This window comes from Acomys minous (genome assembly GCF_964271855.1).
Source record: "Acomys minous genome assembly, chromosome: 18".
In the NCBI taxonomy this organism is placed as follows: domain Eukaryota; kingdom Metazoa; phylum Chordata; class Mammalia; order Rodentia; family Muridae; genus Acomys; species Acomys minous.
The window spans coordinates 58,999,599-59,019,294 of NC_140501.1; the positions used below are offsets into that span (position 1 = coordinate 58,999,599).

A 19,696-nucleotide genomic window follows, 5' to 3' on the forward strand; every position below is an offset into this window, starting at 1 on the left:
TAGGGGCAGCCAAGGTGCACAGGCGGCCTCAGTCTCTCCTGAGCATCCTTCGCGGCTGGTCCCCGCCTGCAGCGCGCTCGCGCTGGCAGCCTCAGGCCTGGAGGCTGACTTCTTTGTGTTTTGTTTTCTGCCTGGCGCCTTGTCTCTGCAGGACCCGTTCGTTCTTCTGCGGGCTACAAGAAGGCAGAGGATGAGATGTCCCGGGCCACGTCTGTTGGAGACCAGCTAGAGGCACCGGCCCGCATAATTTACCTCAACCAATCTCATCTCAACAAATTCTGCGACAACCAGATCAGGTAGGAGAATAGGCAGCCGGGTGAAGCTCAGAGCTCGTATTCCTGGGATGACTTTTCCATCACCCGGCCAGCCCCTCAGTCCACTTGATTTCCCCAGCACTTGGCATGTCTGCCTCCTGCACCCACCTTGAGCTCAGAGGTCCACACCCAGTGGGCTATGTGAACACAGCTGCTGTCTTCCTCGCCTTTGCACTGATGTGCCCTGACCATCTGTGAGCCTTGCTGAAGTTTTTCTAATGTCACAGATAAAAAAACGAAGGTGTCCTCTCAGCCCTGGACCGCCTTCCAAGAATTTCCAAAGTCTCTCCATGTAATCTCATTGATGGTTCTCTTTGTTGTAGCTCTCTTGTTTGCAGAACGTCTGTGGGGAAGTTCTTTGTAGGGAATCCCACAGGCCACAGGGACTCATGTTCATTTCCCGGTGACCCACTGCATTTGCTAAGGGTCTTATTTGCTAGGGTACCTTGCCCAGGATCAGGAGAAAAATGAATGGAAGGTAGTATTTTAGTGTCTGCTAGCCACTGTGTTAGATGCACCTCCAGCGTTTCTTGGAGCAAGTCATTAGCTCCAGATCAGGAAACTGGAGAGGAGAGAGGTGAAATGTTGTTCTATGCTCATATATTAATAGCTGCTCTATGGAAAAGCTAAAAATCGAACCCACTCATCTGACCAGCAAGGAAATTCCTACTGCTGTACAAAGCTTGTTTCTTAGCCTTGAAGTGTTGTTGAACTTTTGGGCTCTGACCAGCTTCATGTCTGTGAGTGAATTTCTGAGGAGAGTTTTCTGAGCTGCTTAGAACATTATAGAACACACTACTCAGGCTTGAATTTCTACACACATGATTAAGATTCAATCGCGCGTGTGTGTGTGTGTGTGTGTGTGTGTGTGTGTGTGTGTGTGTTTCTTTAAGGTTTGTCTAAAACTTTGTTGTTAGCTGTTTAGCTGTTACACCGCCTCAGTATTGCCACACTGGCAGCAAGATCTGGTTGTTGGTCGTTTCTATAACTTGATAGGATTTGGGAAAGAATAGCAATGCATATATGTGGAGATGGTGCCTTTATTTTTATTAAGAGAGTGTTAGATTGTGTGCCTTTATTTTGTGTTAACAAATGCTGGAAAAGCTTTGGGGAAAGTGAAGCCTCGTATATAGCCAATAGGAATAAAAAATGGGACTGCTGCTTTGGAAAGCAGTTTGGCATGCCTCTAAGAGGATCAAGGCAAAGTTAGCAATTTCAAGGCAAGGCATACATAACCAACACACATGAAAACAGAGGTCCTCACAAAACACATGTGCACAGATGTTCACAGCAGCATGAATTATGGCGGCCAAAACATGCACACATCCAGGTATTCCTTCAGATGCGTCTATAAAGTGTGAAGAGCCACACAATGGCGTATTTCCTGCCTATCAAATGTTACAACATGGAAGGACCTTAGATATAGTAAATGAAAGAGCAAGTCATGAAAACCCTTATTTCATATGAACTGATTTATGTGAAATAACCAAAAGAGAGAAGTATTTCATGACACATTAGCGGTTCCTGGGTCTGGAGAAGGAAGTGAGGGTTTGGGAGGTGGATGGTGGCTGTGTAGCTCGGAGCGATGGCTGCATTACTCCAAGGGCCTGAAAAGCCATTTGGAGCCCAGCATTGGCCATATGACCCAATGTCTCCACACCTTTCACGCTTCTACTGAATTCCTTGTGAGAACACTAAGGTTTTTTTTTTTTTTTAAAGTTAAATATTGTGTAAGGAGATATGATTGGAGCATCACTTTTCTTTCTTTTTAAATAAAATTTGCTGCTTTTCTAAAGGCTTAGTTCCACCGGTTTTGCCATCTCTTTGCGAAGGTTACAAACAGTGACAATAAAAGAGAGGCTTCCCCCCACAATCCCTAGTTTCCACAGGAAGTGTGCCGTTTAGTTGGTTTTGTCAACTTGACACAAGCAAGGGTCATTTGGAAAGAAAGAACGTCAGTTGACAAAAACGTTGCATTAGATGAATCTGTAGGCAGGTTTGTGAGAGAACATTTTTTTTTTTTATATTAATGGTTAGTGTAGGTGAGCCTAGCCCATTGTGGATAGTGGCATCCCTGGGCAGGTGGTCCTTGGGTGTATAAGAAAGCAGGCTGATGAGCCACGGAGAGCAAACCGGTAAGCAGTACCCTCTATGGCCTCTGCTTCAGGTCCTGCCTTCAGGTTCCAGCCTTGAGTCCCTGCCCTGACTTCCCTTCACAATGGCCTGAACACTATGGGATGAAATAAACCCTTTGCCCCTAAGTTGCGATGGCCATGTGCTTATCATAGCAATAAAAAGCAAACCAGGACAAGAGGTAAACATTTAAGAGCAATGGGGCCTCAATGCCTGCCCATCTATACCAGGGCTGGTTTTATTCTTAGAGAGATTCCAACTGGTTACCTAGTTTTATTTGTACTTTCTTTTGTGAGAGGGATTTGGAATAAGTATGTGTATGTGTATTGTATTGTCTGGGAATAAAACAGGCATGTGCCAGCTGTATAACTGTAAGGCTGGATTCATTTAAATATATCATGCTAAGTATGAAAATAACATTTTTGTCTTACTTTGTGGCTTATCCTATAAGTATGTTTCTAAATGCACTGGACCTGAACTAAGAACTGTATAGTGTGGCCTTTGAGCTTCTGTTAAAATCGCCTTGGAGTATGTGTTCCACTTCTGCTGCGTATTAATGGGAGTCACTAATGGTCATAGTGACTTGCAGCTCTTTAGGAACTGATTACAAAGCTTCTGGATGTTAGAGCTCAGGGCTTTTACAAAACACTGAGCCCTGGAATCAGAGCGTCTTAATAGTGCTGAAGTCAAGTTTACAGAACACTGATTTTATTTTTAAAGCTAAGCTATTCAGGGGAATGTTTTCATAAAAGGAAATGGCTAAAGAATTTCTTTTTCTTAATATGTTTTTTTTTTCTGTGAAAAGGCTGATTTTTTTTTTCCTAGTCAGAAGGATGGGGTGTCTTTCTCAGACTGCCCTTCTCTCTCTGGTGCTGGGGATGGAACCCACCATACACTCTCTATGACCATGCTACACCCTTAGGTCCCCCTCAGGGGACATCTGAGGGTCCTGATGGTTCTCTGAACTGGGGTGTCTTTTCAAAGCCTGCCCTCTCTAGTTTAAAGTTGTTATACCCTCCCCTCCCTAGGCCCTCTCTGGCTTGGACCCCTGTGACCCTGACTTAGACAGGCACAGGGCCTGGGAGGATGAGAGTGAGGAAAGAGGCTGATGAGCATCTGGGGAGAAATGCAGAAGATGATGTGCTATACTTCAGCATAGGAACTGATGTGACTCAAGGAAGAGCTTGGGGGAATGGCCTGGAGGGTGAACAGGCAGTCATTTCTGTTTGGCCCTTGCACCCCGGGGGATGCTCTATATGGGAATTCTGGATATGGGACAATCAGAATTTCATCCTGAGAGTTGTGTCATGTGTGTGCAAGTCTCTCCAGGCCTTGGTCTTGGACTCAACACTGAAGTAATGTCTGATCTGCGGCCTACGCCGTGCTTGCTGACATTTTCTACCAGTGAATTAGAGTCCTCGCCATGATGGTCAGCTTGGAAGCAGTGCCTTTCCCATAGCATTGGTTCTTAACTACCAGAACAAGGACTTTCTTCAGTATTCACAAATTAATAGTAAATCTAGGCATGGTGACACATGCCTTTAATCCTATTAGACCATTCCTGCCACTTCAAGAAGAAATCGCACCATCTGTCAATCATCCTTCTCTTTCCCTGTACCATCATCTGTCACTCTTCTCTCTCCCTGTACCATCACCTGTCAATCATCCATTTTTCTCACTAAACCCTCTCTCTGTCCTCCCTCTCTCCCCTCTGCCTCTTCCCTTGTCCATCAACAATACCACTAATCTACTTTATGTTTCTATAGGTTTCCTTGTGGCAAACATTTCTCGTGAATGGTATAGTTTCTTCTTAAGTAGTTTAGTTAAATTTAAGTGTAACAAAAGCTTACTTAGAGGAATGTGGTCGTAAATCTTTGATTTTCTATGTCCTGGCATAATTTGCCAGTCAAAGGAATGATGAACAATAACTATGTTACAACAGTCGGAGAAATATGTCATCTTTCTCTGTGGTTATCAATGTGTATCATTTGAAATTGCAACTTTCAAAGCTGGAAGGCATTTTCATCCTTGGAGTAAGGTCTTCAGAACAAATGTTTCTAGATACTTCATTTGGGCTTGGAGTGACTCATTCATTCCCGGTGGGTGTTTCAGCTAGCAGAAGTCTCCAGGAGAGCAATAGCAAGCTGTGCCAGATTAGTGTGTTTCTTCAGGTTGGTTTGTCTTAAAGGAAAATTGCTTTATATTGAATATAAGTATCTTGCTGTCTTTGCCAAGGTAAGTTTAAAATAGGATGCTACCTGTCCAAAAAGAGTATGTGTGCTAGATACAGGGTAAGCATCCCTAACTTGAGAATACAAAATAAACAAACAAATAAATAAGTGAATAAATAAATAAATAAATAAATAAATAAAACAAAACCAAAAAAACCTGCCCCCCCAATTTAAACGTTTTGAGAATCAACATGATATCAGAAGTGGAAAATTCCACATGTAACCTCCCGGGGTAGGTCACCATCAAAACACAACAAAAACACCCAGGAAAGTTACTGTTGGACAAATAGATTCTATGTTTAGACACAGACAGTCTCACTGTGTCGATGCCGATCTCCCCACATCTAAGAAAGACAAAACAGAACAAAATGCAAGTGAGCAAGCAAGATTAGAAACATTCTTGTCTCAGTCACTTTGACACAGGGTGTTCAACCTACATGCTGGGGCCCAAATGCCACAGAGTATGCCAGCCACAAGGGATGGCGAGAACAGGTAATCTTCACTGTGGTGCAGGTGCTAAGTGTACGTAGAGCCACTGGTGTTAGATACTATGAAGATGAAGACTTTTGTAAAACTTTTTAAGCTACAGAGTTTAGTCAGAATCTGGTTTTTGTTAAACCTGCCTATTATTTTAGCAAAGAAACACTACCAAAATATTAATAACTTTTTGTTGACTTGCAAAAGATGGATTCTTATAGAGTTTCCCAAGTGGGCATAAAGGTTCCGTCTTTGGCATGGAATAAGCATGGTGTGGTGGCGCATGGCTGTACTCTCCAACACTCAGGTGGTGAGGGTAGGAGGGTTGGAAGTTCAAGGTCATCCTCAGATACAGGCCAGTTTGGGATACACGAAGTATCTCAAGAAGAGACAGGGACTAGGGGTATGTCTTGCATATTTCAGTGCTCACTGAGTGGGAATGAGGACATGAAATGGGATCTGTTTTTTTTTCTTTATCTCAAGTACTTTTTATTAATTTATTCATATTACATCTCAATTGTTAGCCCTTCCCTTGTATCCTCCTATTCCTCCCTCCCTCCCACTTCCCCCCTTCTCCCCTCCCCTATGTCTGTGGTTGAGGAAGACCTCCTCCCCCTTTTATATGCTCTTAGAGTATCGAGTCTCTTCTTGGTAACTTGCTGTCCTTCCTCTGAGTGCCGCCAGGCCTCCCCATCCAGGAGACGTGGTCAGAAAAGGGGCACCAGAGTTTGTGTGAGAGTCAGATCTCACTCTCCACTCACCGGTGGAGAATATCCTGTTCGTTGGCTAGGTCTGGGTAGGTGTTCGAAGTTTACTGCCTATATTCTCCTCGGCTGGTGCCTTAGTTTGAGGAGGATCCCAGGACCCAGATCTGCCTGTCATAAAGTTCTTCTTGTAGGTTTCCAGGACCCTGTGGGTTCTACTATTTCCCCATTCTTCCATGATACTCTCACCTAAAGTCTCAATAGGATGTCCTCTCCTCTGACCCACTTTCTTGGTAAGTAAAGTTTTTCATGGGACGGATCCCTTGGACTAGTGTCTCGATATAAGTGAGTATATGCCGTTTGTCTCTTTTTGCTTCTGGGTGAACTCACTCATTATGATAGTTTCTAGTTCAATCCATTTGTCCACAAATTTTGGGAATTCCTTGTTTTTAATAGCTGAGTAGTATTCCATAATGTAAATGTACCACAGTTTCTTAGTCCATTCTTCTACTGAGGGACACTTAGGCTGTTTCCATGTTCTGGCTATTATGAATAAAGCAGCTATGAGCATGGTTGAGCATATGTCCCTGTTGTGTGGTAGGGCATTTTCTGGGTATATTCCAAGGAGTGGGGAAATGGGATCTGTTATGTTCACATAAAAAGTCAAGCACGTAGCCAGGAGTGGTGGCGCACGCCTTTAATCCCAGCACTCCGGAGGCAGAGGCAGGCGGATCACTGTGAGTTCAAGGGCAGCCTGGTCTACAAAGTGAGTCTAGGACAGTCAAGGCTACACAAAGAAACCCTGTCTCAAAAAACAACAACAACAACAACAACAACAACAACAACAACAACAACAACAGTCAAGCATGTGAGGGTGGAGAGGTGACTCAGTGGTTAAGAGCAGAGGACCTGAGTTCTGTTCTCAGCACCCATGTCAGGGGCTGGCAACTGTCAGTAACTCTAGCTCCAGGGAATCACACACCCTTGCCCTCCATGGGCACCAATGTTCATATATGCATACCCGTATGCATACTTAAAAATAAACTGTATCCTGTTAAAGCCAGGCATGCTAGTATGTGCTCACACTTCCAGCAGTGAGGAGGCAGAGCTGAGAGTCCCAGGGCTTGATGGACAGCTAGTCTAGCCAATAAGTGAACTCCAGGTTCAGTGAGAGACCATGTCTCAAAAGTTAGTGGGTTGGAGTTGACATCTGATATCAGCCTCTGACCTCCACATGTCTCATAGACACATATGTATGTACTTACACACACACATACACATGTGTGTATGAACCTACACATGCATGCACATGCACACACACACACATACGTGCAAGTGTGCATATGTGTGCACAAGTAAGGGAAAAAATAGAGTAAATAGCAAAGCCTGCATGCCTCTAACAGAGATAGCTGCACTTGTGAAGTCTGTTGACTATAAACACTCATCAGACTTGTGATGTTGAATGTATCTACCTAGATGCCTTTAAGCAGCCTGGAAATCTTATGTCTGTCTCTGCTATTTTTACTTTAGAGTCAGAAACTCTTGGTTAATCTCCAAATCAGACACTGTTTCCTGGATAGGAACATCATAACAGGCCAGGAATACTTATTTTGCATACAGTAGCATCAACTAGCTGAACAGAAAAGTCTGGCAATTAAAAACACTACCTGATTTCTACCCAGAGCAGGATTTTGAGGCGTCTTACAGTTGAAAATATTAAAATTAGAGGGCTATCATCATCATGTATTTCAGATAACCACTGGATGCCTAAGCTGTCTTGAGCTATATTTTTAGAAACAGAAGAAAAAAACTGCCAGCTTTGGCCAGTTAGGTATTTGATGTTTCTAAGGAAACGGCAAATGTCTGGGAGAACAGACTTGAGTGGTGACGTTTCTTTATCAAGTTGACCCTTGTGTGGGTGCATAATGGGACCAAAGAAACCTCTGTAGGGCTCCCATCCATAGGTGGGCGGCTCCCATCCATAGGTGGGCAGACATTCTGCTCGAGAATCTGCATCAGTGACCTATTTCAGTGTGCCCCTCTTACCACTTCCTTTCCCTCCCCTCCTCCCCCCTCTTCCTTCTTCCCTCCCCTCCCCTTACTCTCTTCTTTTAAATTTGTGACATGGTCTAGCCCTATAGTCCAACTTGGCTTGAACTCACTCTTCAGCCTAGGCTGTCAGGGAACTTGACCTCTTGTCAAACGCTATGAACTTGCTTTTCTGTAGACTTAAAAGCATATCTTATTCTTACCGAATTAATCGAGGATTCATTAATGGGAAAGAAGTTAAAAAAATTTAACCAGAGTTTGAGGAAACTAAAGAGAGATGCGAACTGGGTACCACAGAGTCAGAGTGGAGAAGAGACCTGGCGCCCCCTAGAGGAGCCTGCTGCACAAACACTGTGCCAGTGCCATGTTGTCCTCTCTTTGGACCATGCAGTGAGGTGGGGGCATTGTTACCAGTGTGTTCAGGCTGATAGCCTGGGCTCCAGCAGCCCCAACAAACAAAGCTTGTCCACCTGTCTCCAGTGCATCAATTGAACTAGTGGACGGGAGCGATTTATTCAGTGTGGCCACATTAGAAAGAGTAACATATACAATGACTCCAGTGACCACTAAGTCCATCTTCAGGGTCTTGATAGGATGTTAGGGTTTAACAGGGGCAGACGATATACACATAATTAAGCAGTCCTAAACAAGGCCCATGGCATGCCCATCGCATGCCCATTGCACGCCCATCACTGATTCCTCATGTCCTGGCTTTGGCCCTGCTCTATCCTGTAAGGCTTTCAGAAGTATGTAAAAATTTTTTTCTTGGCAGGCAAGTTCCTCTCTTGGCTGCTTAGCACAGGATTCTTAGGGAGTGTTTTATTCTTTGAGGTTCATTGTTTCAACAGTGGGATAGCCAAAGTGAAGAGTGGAGTCTGTCTCTTCTGGCTGTCTCTTTCCTGACTCTTGTGTGCTTACAGGATGATGACACTGTGGGAAAAACTGAGTGAAAGGCAGATAGCTATGCTGCTGTATCTTCAATACTAAACTCAAACAAAATGAAAAAAAAAAAAACACAAAAAAACAGCCAACATTACCTAGGACAGTGGTTCTCAACCTGTGGGTCACAACCTCTTGGGGGGTCGAATGACCCCTTTCGCAGGGGTCACCTAAGACTCATCAGAAAAGGCAGATGTTTCCATTACAATTCACAACAGTAGCAAAATTAGTTATTCAGTAGCAATGAACCAATTTTCTGTTTGGGTTAAAAAGCTGCTGCGCGCGTTAGGAAGGTTAGTCCCACTGTTCAGTGGGACCAAGAACGCAAAGCTCTCGTTTCCTGCTGGATAGGTTGGCATATGTCCGGGTTGTTTGTTTGCAGAACATGTGTGGTGCTCAGAAGAAAAAAAGGGCGAGGACTTGGGGGCTAGAGATGGCTCAGTGGTTAAGAGCACGTGCTGCTTTCCCAGAGGACCTGAGTTCGGTTCCCAGCACCCATGTTGGGTGGCTCACAACTACCTGCAACTCCAGCTCTAGGGGGATGTACCTCTGGCCTCTGGGCACCTGCACTCAGGTGCATGGATCCATACTCACATACAGGTAGTTAAAAATAATAATAAAAGTCTTTCTGAAAAAAGGACAAGCGAATGGGGACAAGGCCTTCCCAGACCACTGTGCTAGGTAGGTGGGAGAACACTTGCTCTCTGCTGCCCAGTAGTCTTCCCCTGTGCTCACTGCGCTCAGTTCACATGCGGCACACCTGGGCTAGGTGTACAGAGGCTGAAGGAGGCTGCAGCTCCTAGGCTTTGGCCATCCAGTCTAGGCCCAGAATTCAGCCTTAGATCTTGCATTTAGCATCTGAGAAACAGCACCAAAGGGCTTGCCATGTCACCTGTGGTCACCCAGCACCCAGCAGATGCTCTCCCAGGAACTGAATCATCAGCCCTTTCCAGGGACCGTGTTTAGAGAGAACAAAAGGGGAGTCTGGCCATTGTTGGGACATTTTATAGAGAAAGTTCCTGAAAACCATGAGGTCAGGGTAGGTTCAAACGCTGACCCACTCTTTTCTCTTGAGCGAGAGCCAGCTCTCCCCAACGTAAACCAGAGGTTTTCAGCTGGTCATCTTGTTTTATATTAGAGGCGTGAGCGAGTGATTTGAGGTTGAACCGAGGACATTGCTGACTATTCGGGTGGACTATTCTGTCTCCTCAGGACTTGTGTGCGCCATTGCTTGAACGGCTCGGGAGAGCCACGGTCAGTTGGTCTGTTTCAGCCTTCAGGCTTTGGAGAGCAAATGCCTAGGCCTGTTTTTTTTTTCTTCTTTCTGAAGTGTTGCTGGTTTTATTATATGGCATGCATCAACAATAGACAGATTTGCAGTGGGTGGAAAAACCATTACAGAGCCAATTGCAGAAATGTGGGGACCAGGCAAGAGGTCAAGCCTCAGAGGAGGGACACAAATGGCCAAACGTCACCCAGCTGGACAAAAGGGACAGGGATTTGCTCTTGGGAAGGGTGTGGGCTGTGGGAGGCTGATGGGAAGGGCTGCCTTGTGGTAGGCGACAGCCATCCAGGGTCATCTGTCTGATTCGGGTGTCAGATCTCCCTAATGATAACTTGTCACGGCAGACAAGGGGCACTGGATGGGAAAGCCTGTTTGGACGCATGCCCTGTCTGTCCATTTCACTACCGTGATAAGTTTGTCAAAAGGCAGCCTTTCAGTCCATGCTGTCTATAGCTTCTTGAGATAAAGAAAGCTGGTTTGAGATGTGGTATTTGGGGTGCCATATTGTGGGACCCCTTCCACCCCCCCCAAACCGTCACATAAGTTCTCTGTATCAGTGGCCTCCAAACTTGTTGGATTTCATGTTCCATCAGCATAACTTGTCAGCACAAATCTTTACTACTGTGTTTAAATATTTGTAAGCTGGCTGTCGCCATGTCCCAACACTTGGTACGCACTTGCTAAGATTCTCAGGTAAGCACCGTGGGTGTGCAATAAGTGTGTTACTTCGTTATTTTGAATGTTTCTCTCTTATCAGACTTAGTTAAGCTTTACTTTTGCTCCATGTAGAAAAAGGCTTTGGCGAGCTTGGCGTTGGGGCAGATACATCTGTCCCAGCTTTTCCTTGCTGACAGCTTTACAGCGTTATCATAATTGTTGATGTGGTGTCATTGCATATTTCTTCTTTGGAAAGGTCTGTGTCCTGCAAATTTGATAAAATAATCCATAAATCCGTCTGGGTTGGAGACACAGACAGAGGCATAGACAATCTGATCTGATTATGATCAGAGAGACACATGGAGGGGCGGTCACCTCTGCCACCCTGGGTTTGTCAGCCAAGGCTGCTGGAGCCAAGTGTCCTACAACAGGCCTGGTGCCTTAGACAACGGAAATGTGCTTTCTCCCAGCTGATGCAGCCGGAAATCACACCCTTATAAGTTCATTTAATCCATTAGTCTTCCTAAGGCCCCGCCCGCAAGTAGCACCACGTTTCAGGTTTCACGTATTTAAGGGGTATAATTCACTCCTTTCCCACCCTTCACTGGGCAGCTGCCTCTAACACTGCCCCTTCAGCCACACCATATAGGACCAACCAGAGAGGGCTACTCCAGTGTCAGGCAACCAACAGCTATTACGGGGTGTGTTTGGGGAGGGACGTCTCACTATAAGCCCTCAGGATAAGTCCTTTCTAAGCCTTGCTGTAGAGCCCTGTGTTATGTCGAGTGGGGGGGGGGAGGCTGTTCCCCTTCTTTGAAAAAGATCGTGGTGGGAGACTTTGCTTTAGACCACAGCAACCCTGAGCCTGATGGTACGGGGAAGGATATGAGGGGCAGTGTATTTTTCTCAGGTATGGGTCTGCCCTTACCAGCAAAGCTTTTTTTTTTTTTTTTTTTTTTTTTTTACAAGAGGCAGTGACAGCGTCTTCCCAAAGGTTCCTTGGGGGGGTCCCTGAGGATGCACGCAGAGAATAGGGGTTCAAGTAGGTGGCTAAACACACGTGCTTCTAGGCTCGGATTTCAGCTGGGAAAAAGCCCGATGGTTTCTCTTGCTTCTGTGTTTTGTTTCTTTGGAGCTGTTCCGAACAGTGTATTGGGAGCAGGGCGCTTGGCCTCACAGTCGCAGAAATCCCCTCTCTTCTCAGTATTAGACCTACTAGGGTGATCAGAGGTGCACGGGCTGGCTACCTCTGACAGCGTGCCATGAGGAAGAGCAGGTGTCCTGTGCTGGGATGCACAGACTGATGGAGAGGCCTCCTTTCTCCTCCACCTGCCGAGCAGGACTCCTCCAGCTGCGTTAAGAGCTAGGTGAGACTAGCCTCTCTGCAGCGGCAGGTGTTGGCTGCTCGCCTACACTGGCGATTACCACCGCTGTTGTTCTATTCGGCCATTCATGTCACCCGCTCTCTAATTCTTTGGTAGCGCAATAAATTGATGATCTGGAGAAAAGATTAGAGTGTTACTCTGTTCAGGGCTCTATGCTGTCTGGAGAATAACTGTGTTGGATAAAGAATAACGTGGTATTTTACAGCATTAGGGTCTTCTCTCTGTGTGCATGTCTAATCTAGTTACCTATATAATATCTAAATACATTTAGTTGCACATTTAATAGATAAGTACATGTCTAATTAAATATATATGTATGTATTTAATATATACAATTTTAGGCTGCACATGCTGTACCTAAGCAGGCTACATTGAGGGCATAAGGCAGCTGGGGAGTGTGTTTGTGTGTGTGTGTGTGTGAGGGGGGGGGGCGGATTTTTGTGTGAGTGCATGAATTTTTAAATCAAGAAATTGATTGTACCAGGTACCAGGTACCAGGGCCTGATGGGGGGTGGGCGAGTGCTCTGTCACTGAGATTTTGAAATAGTATCTCACTAAGTTGCCCAGGCTGGCCTCAAATTACTGGTCCTCCTGCCTTAGCCTCCCCAGTAGCTAGGATTCAGAGGTGTGCCACCCAGCTTGGCTCCTGCTCTGTCTCCTTTTATTTTCTCTTTTCTTTTGGGGACCTTCCATTTTTGTGCTAATGTGGACTTTGCTTAATATTCCAAAGGAACTTAGAGATGTGCATAATATTTAATCTGAAATATTTTTAAAATTTATTTTGTGTGTTCAAATGTTTTGTCTCTGTGTGCATCTGGTTGCCATGTGTCTGCCTGGTGCTCTCAAAAGTACAGAAGAGGGTGTTGGACCCCCCTGGAGTTAGAGCTACAGATGGTTGTGAGCCACTGTGTGGGTGCTGGGACTTGACCTTGAGTCCTCCGGAGGAGCAGACAGTGCTCTTAATCACTGAGCACCTCTCTCCAGACTAATCTAAATTCTCCATAGGAGATGCCATTAGATTAAGGCACACTCTTTAAATTATCCAATAAGATATTACACGTCTATTTTTATTCCAGCAAGTGGTGATAGATTTGAAAATATCACTGTATAGAATGTGGAATTCGTCTCCACGTTCTTGTCTTTTGAGAATGGAGCTCTTCCTTTGACAGCTCCGGGACTGTTTCCTCGGCAGTATCATCGCTACTCCCCAGCATCCATCCTTGTTAGAACCGACTCAGATTTATTTTGAATGCTACCTTTAAATTAAGCTTCATTAGTCACTCTAGGGGTACCGCAGCAGAGCAAATTAAATGATTTCATAGAATGAGGACGCCAGGGGCGGTGGAAACAGTAGCTTCTCTCAGCACCTCTGTTTTGCCTGTCAGCTGTCACACAGCTTCAGCCCACACCCATCTCAGTAAAGTTTTGCTCATTATACGCTAGACATCAGGACAGCTAGCTTTTCTTTTCTTAACTTCCCCCCTCCCCTCCCCTCTCCTTTTTGATGCTCATGTGAAGACCATAATATACCATATGTTACATTATACATAATCTCTCACACACATATACATCATATGTACACACAAACATACACATACACACACACATATCATATGTAATGGCCAAGTTATAGCATGTGACCAAGTATGTATATAGCTACATAAGAATTAACCCCCCCTCCCTTTCACAGAAAATAATTTATTTATCATTGGGCTTTCTCCTAGTTCATGAGAGAAGTAATTTTAGGTACCAAGTGATGTGTAAAGGAGGAAGGAAAACAGTTCTTTTCCATACAAAGGGCATGATTTGACTTACCTAGAAAAAAATTTGCAAGCCAAACATTGCATATATTGTAAAGTCAGGAGCTCCAAATAAAATAATACCATCCCAGAGGATTCCCTTTTTTGGTTCCTTATTAACCATTTCCACTCTGATGTATAAGGTGTGTGCACAGGTTTACACGCCCCACAACCTGCAATGCCTTTAACTCACGTGGCCCTCACGTGAGCTCACAGGGAAATGAAGGCAGAATTGTTTGCCACTCGAACCTGGGACTGGCATGTTTGTCACGGAGCTCCTGAGGCAAGTGTTTCAGTTAGGGTTACGAGTGTTGTGGTGGAACACCATGACCACATAACAAAGCATTCCAGTATCATGCGTGAATTAACGCTCATGAACGGGTCATGCACTCTCTGGCCTCCTCAGTGTTTAGGGCTATGACCATGGCGTCATTTACAGAGATGGTACTTTCGGTTTTGTCCAGGAAGCAGATCGTAGTTCTTTTTACGTGGGGCCTTCTGTTGTGTCCTTGGGCAGGAGTGGGGTTTCTTACTTTACCAAGGTTCCTGGGGGTCACCGACATATACATTGAGTCTGTATCAACAGCACTGAGAGATGACATTCTCTCAGTGTTTTGTCCTTAAAATTCTACCTGAAAGCTATAAGACAGCTTGTTAATACACATGAACTTGGAAGAGACGTTGACAAGCCTGGACGCCTCCCGTCTCCTGCTGGCTTCGTGTGTTCTCCTTCAGAGGAACACATTTTTTTTTCCGATTTTGATTTTCTTTGGATGTCTCATTGGTACAATGAGGTTTCTAAATTTTTTGGTCCCATGTCATATGCTTAAATACATAAGAAACTGTCTTCCACACCGTGCTGGTATTTGCTGAAGAGCAAAATAGGCGTCTTATGTCACCAGGCTGTGACGCTGAAGAACCATGTATAGTAAGGTGCCGTTATGGGGTAGCAGACTGGCTCGAGTTTGAAGTCACAGTGCGTCCCTAGTCCCCAGTTATTCAGCCAACCTTCCCATTGCTGCTTGCCGCTGTGTGTGCAGATGACTGGAAGCCAAGTTGGTGACATATCATGGCTTTGGGATATCGTGCTATGTGACATCATGAATTTTGATGTTTTGGGACCCTTTCATTAGAAAAATGGGCCTAGTAAGAACATCTGGTCTTAAGAAATTCAGGGGCTTAGAGGTTAAGAACACTGACTGCTCTTCCAGGGGCCCTTAGTTCAATTTCCAGCAACCACATGGCGCCTCACAACCATCCATAATGAGATCTGGTGGCCTCTTCTAGTTTGCAGGTGTACATGCAGGCAGAACACTGTACACATAATAAATGAATAAACAGGCGGGCGTGGTGGCGCACACCTTTAATTCCAGCACTCGGAGGCAGAGGCAGGCGGTTCGATGTGAGTTCGAGGCCAGCCTGGTCTACAAAGTGAGTACAGGACAGCCAAGGCTACACAGAGAAACCCTGTCTCATTAAAATAAATAAATAAATAAATAAAAATAAATAAATGAATAAACCTTTAAAAAAAAGAGAGAGAAAGAAATTCATGTCCCTTTTTGTTTTAAATATGTTGAGAGTTTTTAAATGGGCCGCGACTGGGTTCTGCAGGCATGACGGAGCTCTGTGGTTGTTCACAGGATGTGTTCTCTACCTGGTAAGACTGAAGCAATCCTGTTCCCCTGAGGAATGGTCAGGTGCAGTTTGGTAGTGTCTTTTCAAGGAGCTATCAGTGTGTGTGTTTGCTTTTCTCTTGGTCACACGGTGGCAGCCTGTTTGCTTTCCCTGGCTGTGGTGTCCCTCTCATTTCCTGTTGCCCCTGGAGCTAACCTGGTTTGCGAGTGTGCGATAAGATGCTTGAATTTAACCTTAGTGCCTTGGGGGAGGGGGCAGGAAGAGTCTGGCTGCTACTTGGCGCTTCTTGTGCGTCCCTCGCAGGGTGGTCTGGGCATTAGATGCGTGCTGCACTGATCTGAATAGTACCTGCTGAGTGCCTTGCCTAGCGGCCTTCAGTTTAGCCATTGTTTGCATTTCGACTGCGTGTTTGAGAATAGCTCTCCCTCCTTCCTGGTACATATCACTTGAGTTAAAAAAATAAAAAATAAAAAAGGTCTTTGCATTGTATCGGAAGGGACTAAAGGCAGCGTGGCAGTTGAGTGGCTTGGGCGTGGGGTGATAGGGGTAGAGTGAGGGGTGCGACCCAGCGTGGAAGAGCACTTGCCCAGCACGTGTGGGGCCTGGTTTGGAGCCTCAATACTGAAAGGACATGAATCAATCACAGTAGAAGTCTTGGCTCTACCAGGGTCATCGGTTTCCCAAGCCTTGGTTCCTTTGTCCATCACAGGGGCATGTGCTCCCTTTCTTGTCCGTCAGAGGGGCGTGTGCTCCCTTTCAAGGTTCGCCTGGAAGCTGAGATTCCAGACGTGGCAAGTCTAGAACATAACAGACCACACATATTGCGTCTCCTGTCTTACTTGCCATGGGTAGGCGTATTGCTCCTTTTCTCTTTAGCATTGATCCAACACATGTAACGCAAACGTAGGCATCTTAGCCTTTGTAAGTGCACAGCTCACCGACTGTGCTCCTGCTGCGGGCTAACCTGTCTCCCCGAGCCTTGTCATCTTCTCCTCTTCCCTTTGTCCCCTGCCCACAAGTCCACCTTCTGTCTCTGTATACTTAATTATTCTGGGTCTGTCATGAGAAAGTTTTATTGCACGTTGAAGAAAACGCCACCTTTATGAGTGAGTCTTGGTAGGCAGCACATGGTCATTGTTAAAGGGCATTTCTGTTCTTTTTTACTGTGTCTTTACTTTTTAAAAAGATTTATTTTACTATTTGTGTGTGTGTGTGTATGTGTGTGTGTGTGTGTGTATGAGCATGTGTATGTGTGTGTATGAGCCTGTGTGTGTGTGCGTGCATGCACGCTTGCCTTCAGAGGCCAGAAGGGGGCATCAGATCTGGATTTGATCAAATCCTGGATTCGGAAGAGGAAGTCTAGGATATGTCAATGTGGGTGCTATTGCAGTCCTCTGCAATAGGGGCAATGCCCTTAGCCATTGAGCCATGTCTCTAGCTCTGTGTGCTTTTTCTTTCCAGTCATTGCAGTATACATGGTTCTAAAAATTGGCATAAAAGTGCATGAAATTGGAGATGACCTCATCAAATGATAAGCTACAAAATCCTGATTGGAAAAATCATTGAAAGGAAATTCACACCTTCATTCAGGGTGTCTGACTTCACTGCCTACATCTTGCCCCAAGATCATTCTGAACAGAATGATGCTCACCGGGAAAGATGCGTCCTGGCTTTGAAGTTTCAACCAGATCTGCCTTTGGATGGTGCAGGGGGCTTTTCCACTCTGCAGCGGTCCAGTCTCTGCCGTCTCCCCTTGAATGAGGTTTCTTCCTCAACATCATCCCCTCTTCCTCTTCTGTGTGCCTGGGGGATTCAGCCTATAACAGTAGCTTCTAAAGGCGGTCCTGACGAGAAACGCACTGTGACTCTCTCTGCTTGGGGACCACTGCTGACTGCTGTTTGTGCTCTTTGTCTCCTGTGGTACCTAAAAGCCCACTCTCACTCTGCCCTCACTTCCTGCTCCATCTCCCAGAGGTCTTTATCTTCCTATGCTCAGAGAGCAGGGCGCTCTCTGCTGTGCTCTTGTCTGGCCTTCTCTCTCCAGCCTTTCCTCCTGGTGTGCTGTGGCGTCTAAGGCCAAACTTGTATCTCTCTGAAGAGGCATTTCCTTCCTTGTCCTGTCTCTCGGGCCTTTTGCAGGCGGGAGCGCCTCATCCGCTTTCCGTGCAGCATCCAAGGCCGTGTCTGCTTTTGCATCTAACTCTCCGGCTCTGCTGTGCCATCCTCAATGACAGAGGTCTCTTCCTCCTGCTCCTTCTCAGTGCAGAGGTCATTCAGCTTCCAGCCAGGGTGAAGAGCACAGCCTTTTCCAGAGAGCTTTGCAGACAGATGAAGTTCAGAACAGTCCAGAAAACAGGAGTTGCCTTATCCTTACTTAACCTTGCCTTTACACTCAAAGTAGACCCTGTGGCGATAGCAGGTTCCTAGGAGTTGGGAAGGGATATGTGTGGTTTTGACTTGGTTACATAAATAAGCTGCTGCTGCTGAGAGAGAGAGAGAGCTGCCCAGCCAAATGCTTTTAGTGTCAGTTCCTTAGACATTATAGATTGATGTCCGTCCTCAGATGCAGGCACGTTTGGGATTTAATGTGATACTTGGCATCCTTAAGTCCTTTATAGCAGTCGAGATTTAAAATGTGTTCATTCAACAAATATATTTTTGGTACTTAGCATATAGCAGTGAGTACCTTTGGTTGATAGTAGGGACAAAGCGCTGGCGGACAGGGTTCAGCTGGGCTTCCATGAGGCCGAGCTTCCTGCTGCTTTCCAGCTTTCTGTGCAGGATTTGTGGGGAAGCCGGCAGGGAACACGCGTGGCGCATTGTCCGTTTCTGGAACTCCACTTGCTGCGCCTGCTGACCTCTCTGCTCTTTGTCATCTCAGTCTCTTGGGCAGAGAGGCCAAGGAAGGCAAGAAGCTAGTTGCTGGGTAGAAAGACACAAAGTCTTCCAGTGTGATCTGCCTGGGTCATGCCATGACTCCTCCGGGAGTAAGTTGCCTGCCCTACAGCTTTAATGCCCATGGCTCTTTCCTTTTAAGCTCTCCCTGGGGGATCAAACCACACAGAAGCCACCACTCCAGCTGAGCCCCAGGTCTCCAGGAGCCTTGAGAAGGAAGGCAGAGCCATTCCTGACTCTTATCCCCATTACACAGCGGAGGAGATGCACAAGGAGAAACTAATGTATACATTTAAAATATCTATGCATGCACACTTCACTCACCTGAGTGTTGCCTTCTCCAAGTGAGTCCTGTAGGAGTGCCCCAGGCACCCCCCAACCCTCAGAAGCCCGCAATGCAGTTGCTAAATCATTCCACAAATGTCCGTCCTATTTTTTTGATTGGCCTTGAATTTTAAAACAACAGAAAATTATCAGCTGTCTTCTTTAAGAGCAAGGTCCAAAGAGTACGGTGGTTTTAAAATTCACTTTGAGCTAATTATAGTGCCCCCCAGGAGACCCACGATGCCACATATACCTGAGTTTCACAGCTATTATAAAATCAACAATGATTACATTGCATTTACTAGCTCTGAGGAAAGCAGAATTTGAGCTACTTCAATTCTGTCATTATTACCATTTTTTTTTTCCTCCCATAGCTGAGGCTCAGAACCAGGGCCATGACGTGCCCGGTAGGCAAATGCTGTCTCTGAGCTACACTCTTGAATCTAAATTCTCTCATTTTTATGTGACCACTCAAACCTAACATTTAAAGCACTGAAAGTTTTGACTTATGATGCATAAGAGTATTTTTTTTATCACTGTGAGTTTTAATATTCACAACTCTACTCAATTCAATAGTATTATAAACATTAAGACTTATTAGTAATATTTTATTGTTTTACAGTTGAGAGGCAAATCAGGAAGTCAGGAGAAACATGAGTGCTGTGTTGTGATTTGGTAGCTGTTCAACTTAGATTGCTCACAATGTGCTGACTTTGCCAGCCCCTGCCTGTTAGTCACTTGACAGTTGTCCTAAGCATTCTCACCAGCCTGTAGTCAAAGAGTCACACTCTGAACCTTCCAAAGATTCAAAATCTTCATATATCAAAGTAATTTTGTTTTTCTTTTTTTTTTTTTTTGCAATGTAATAA

At 45.4% G+C, this 19,696-nt stretch overlaps 1 protein-coding gene across 5 annotated transcripts in view; it reads left to right on the forward strand.

Annotated features, from left to right (window-relative positions):
* The window catches only part of ATP8A2 (ATPase phospholipid transporting 8A2), a 543,049-nt gene that overhangs the window by 104,923 nt on the left and 418,430 nt on the right, over nucleotides 1-19,696 (forward strand). For all 5 annotated transcript variants that reach the window (XM_084768271.1, XM_084768273.1, XM_084768274.1 and 2 more), the window contains one exon: nucleotides 152-296. In XM_084768271.1, the coding sequence (XP_084624397.1) occupies nucleotides 152-296 (145 nt within the window). The remainder of the gene's footprint in view (nucleotides 1-151; nucleotides 297-19,696) is intronic.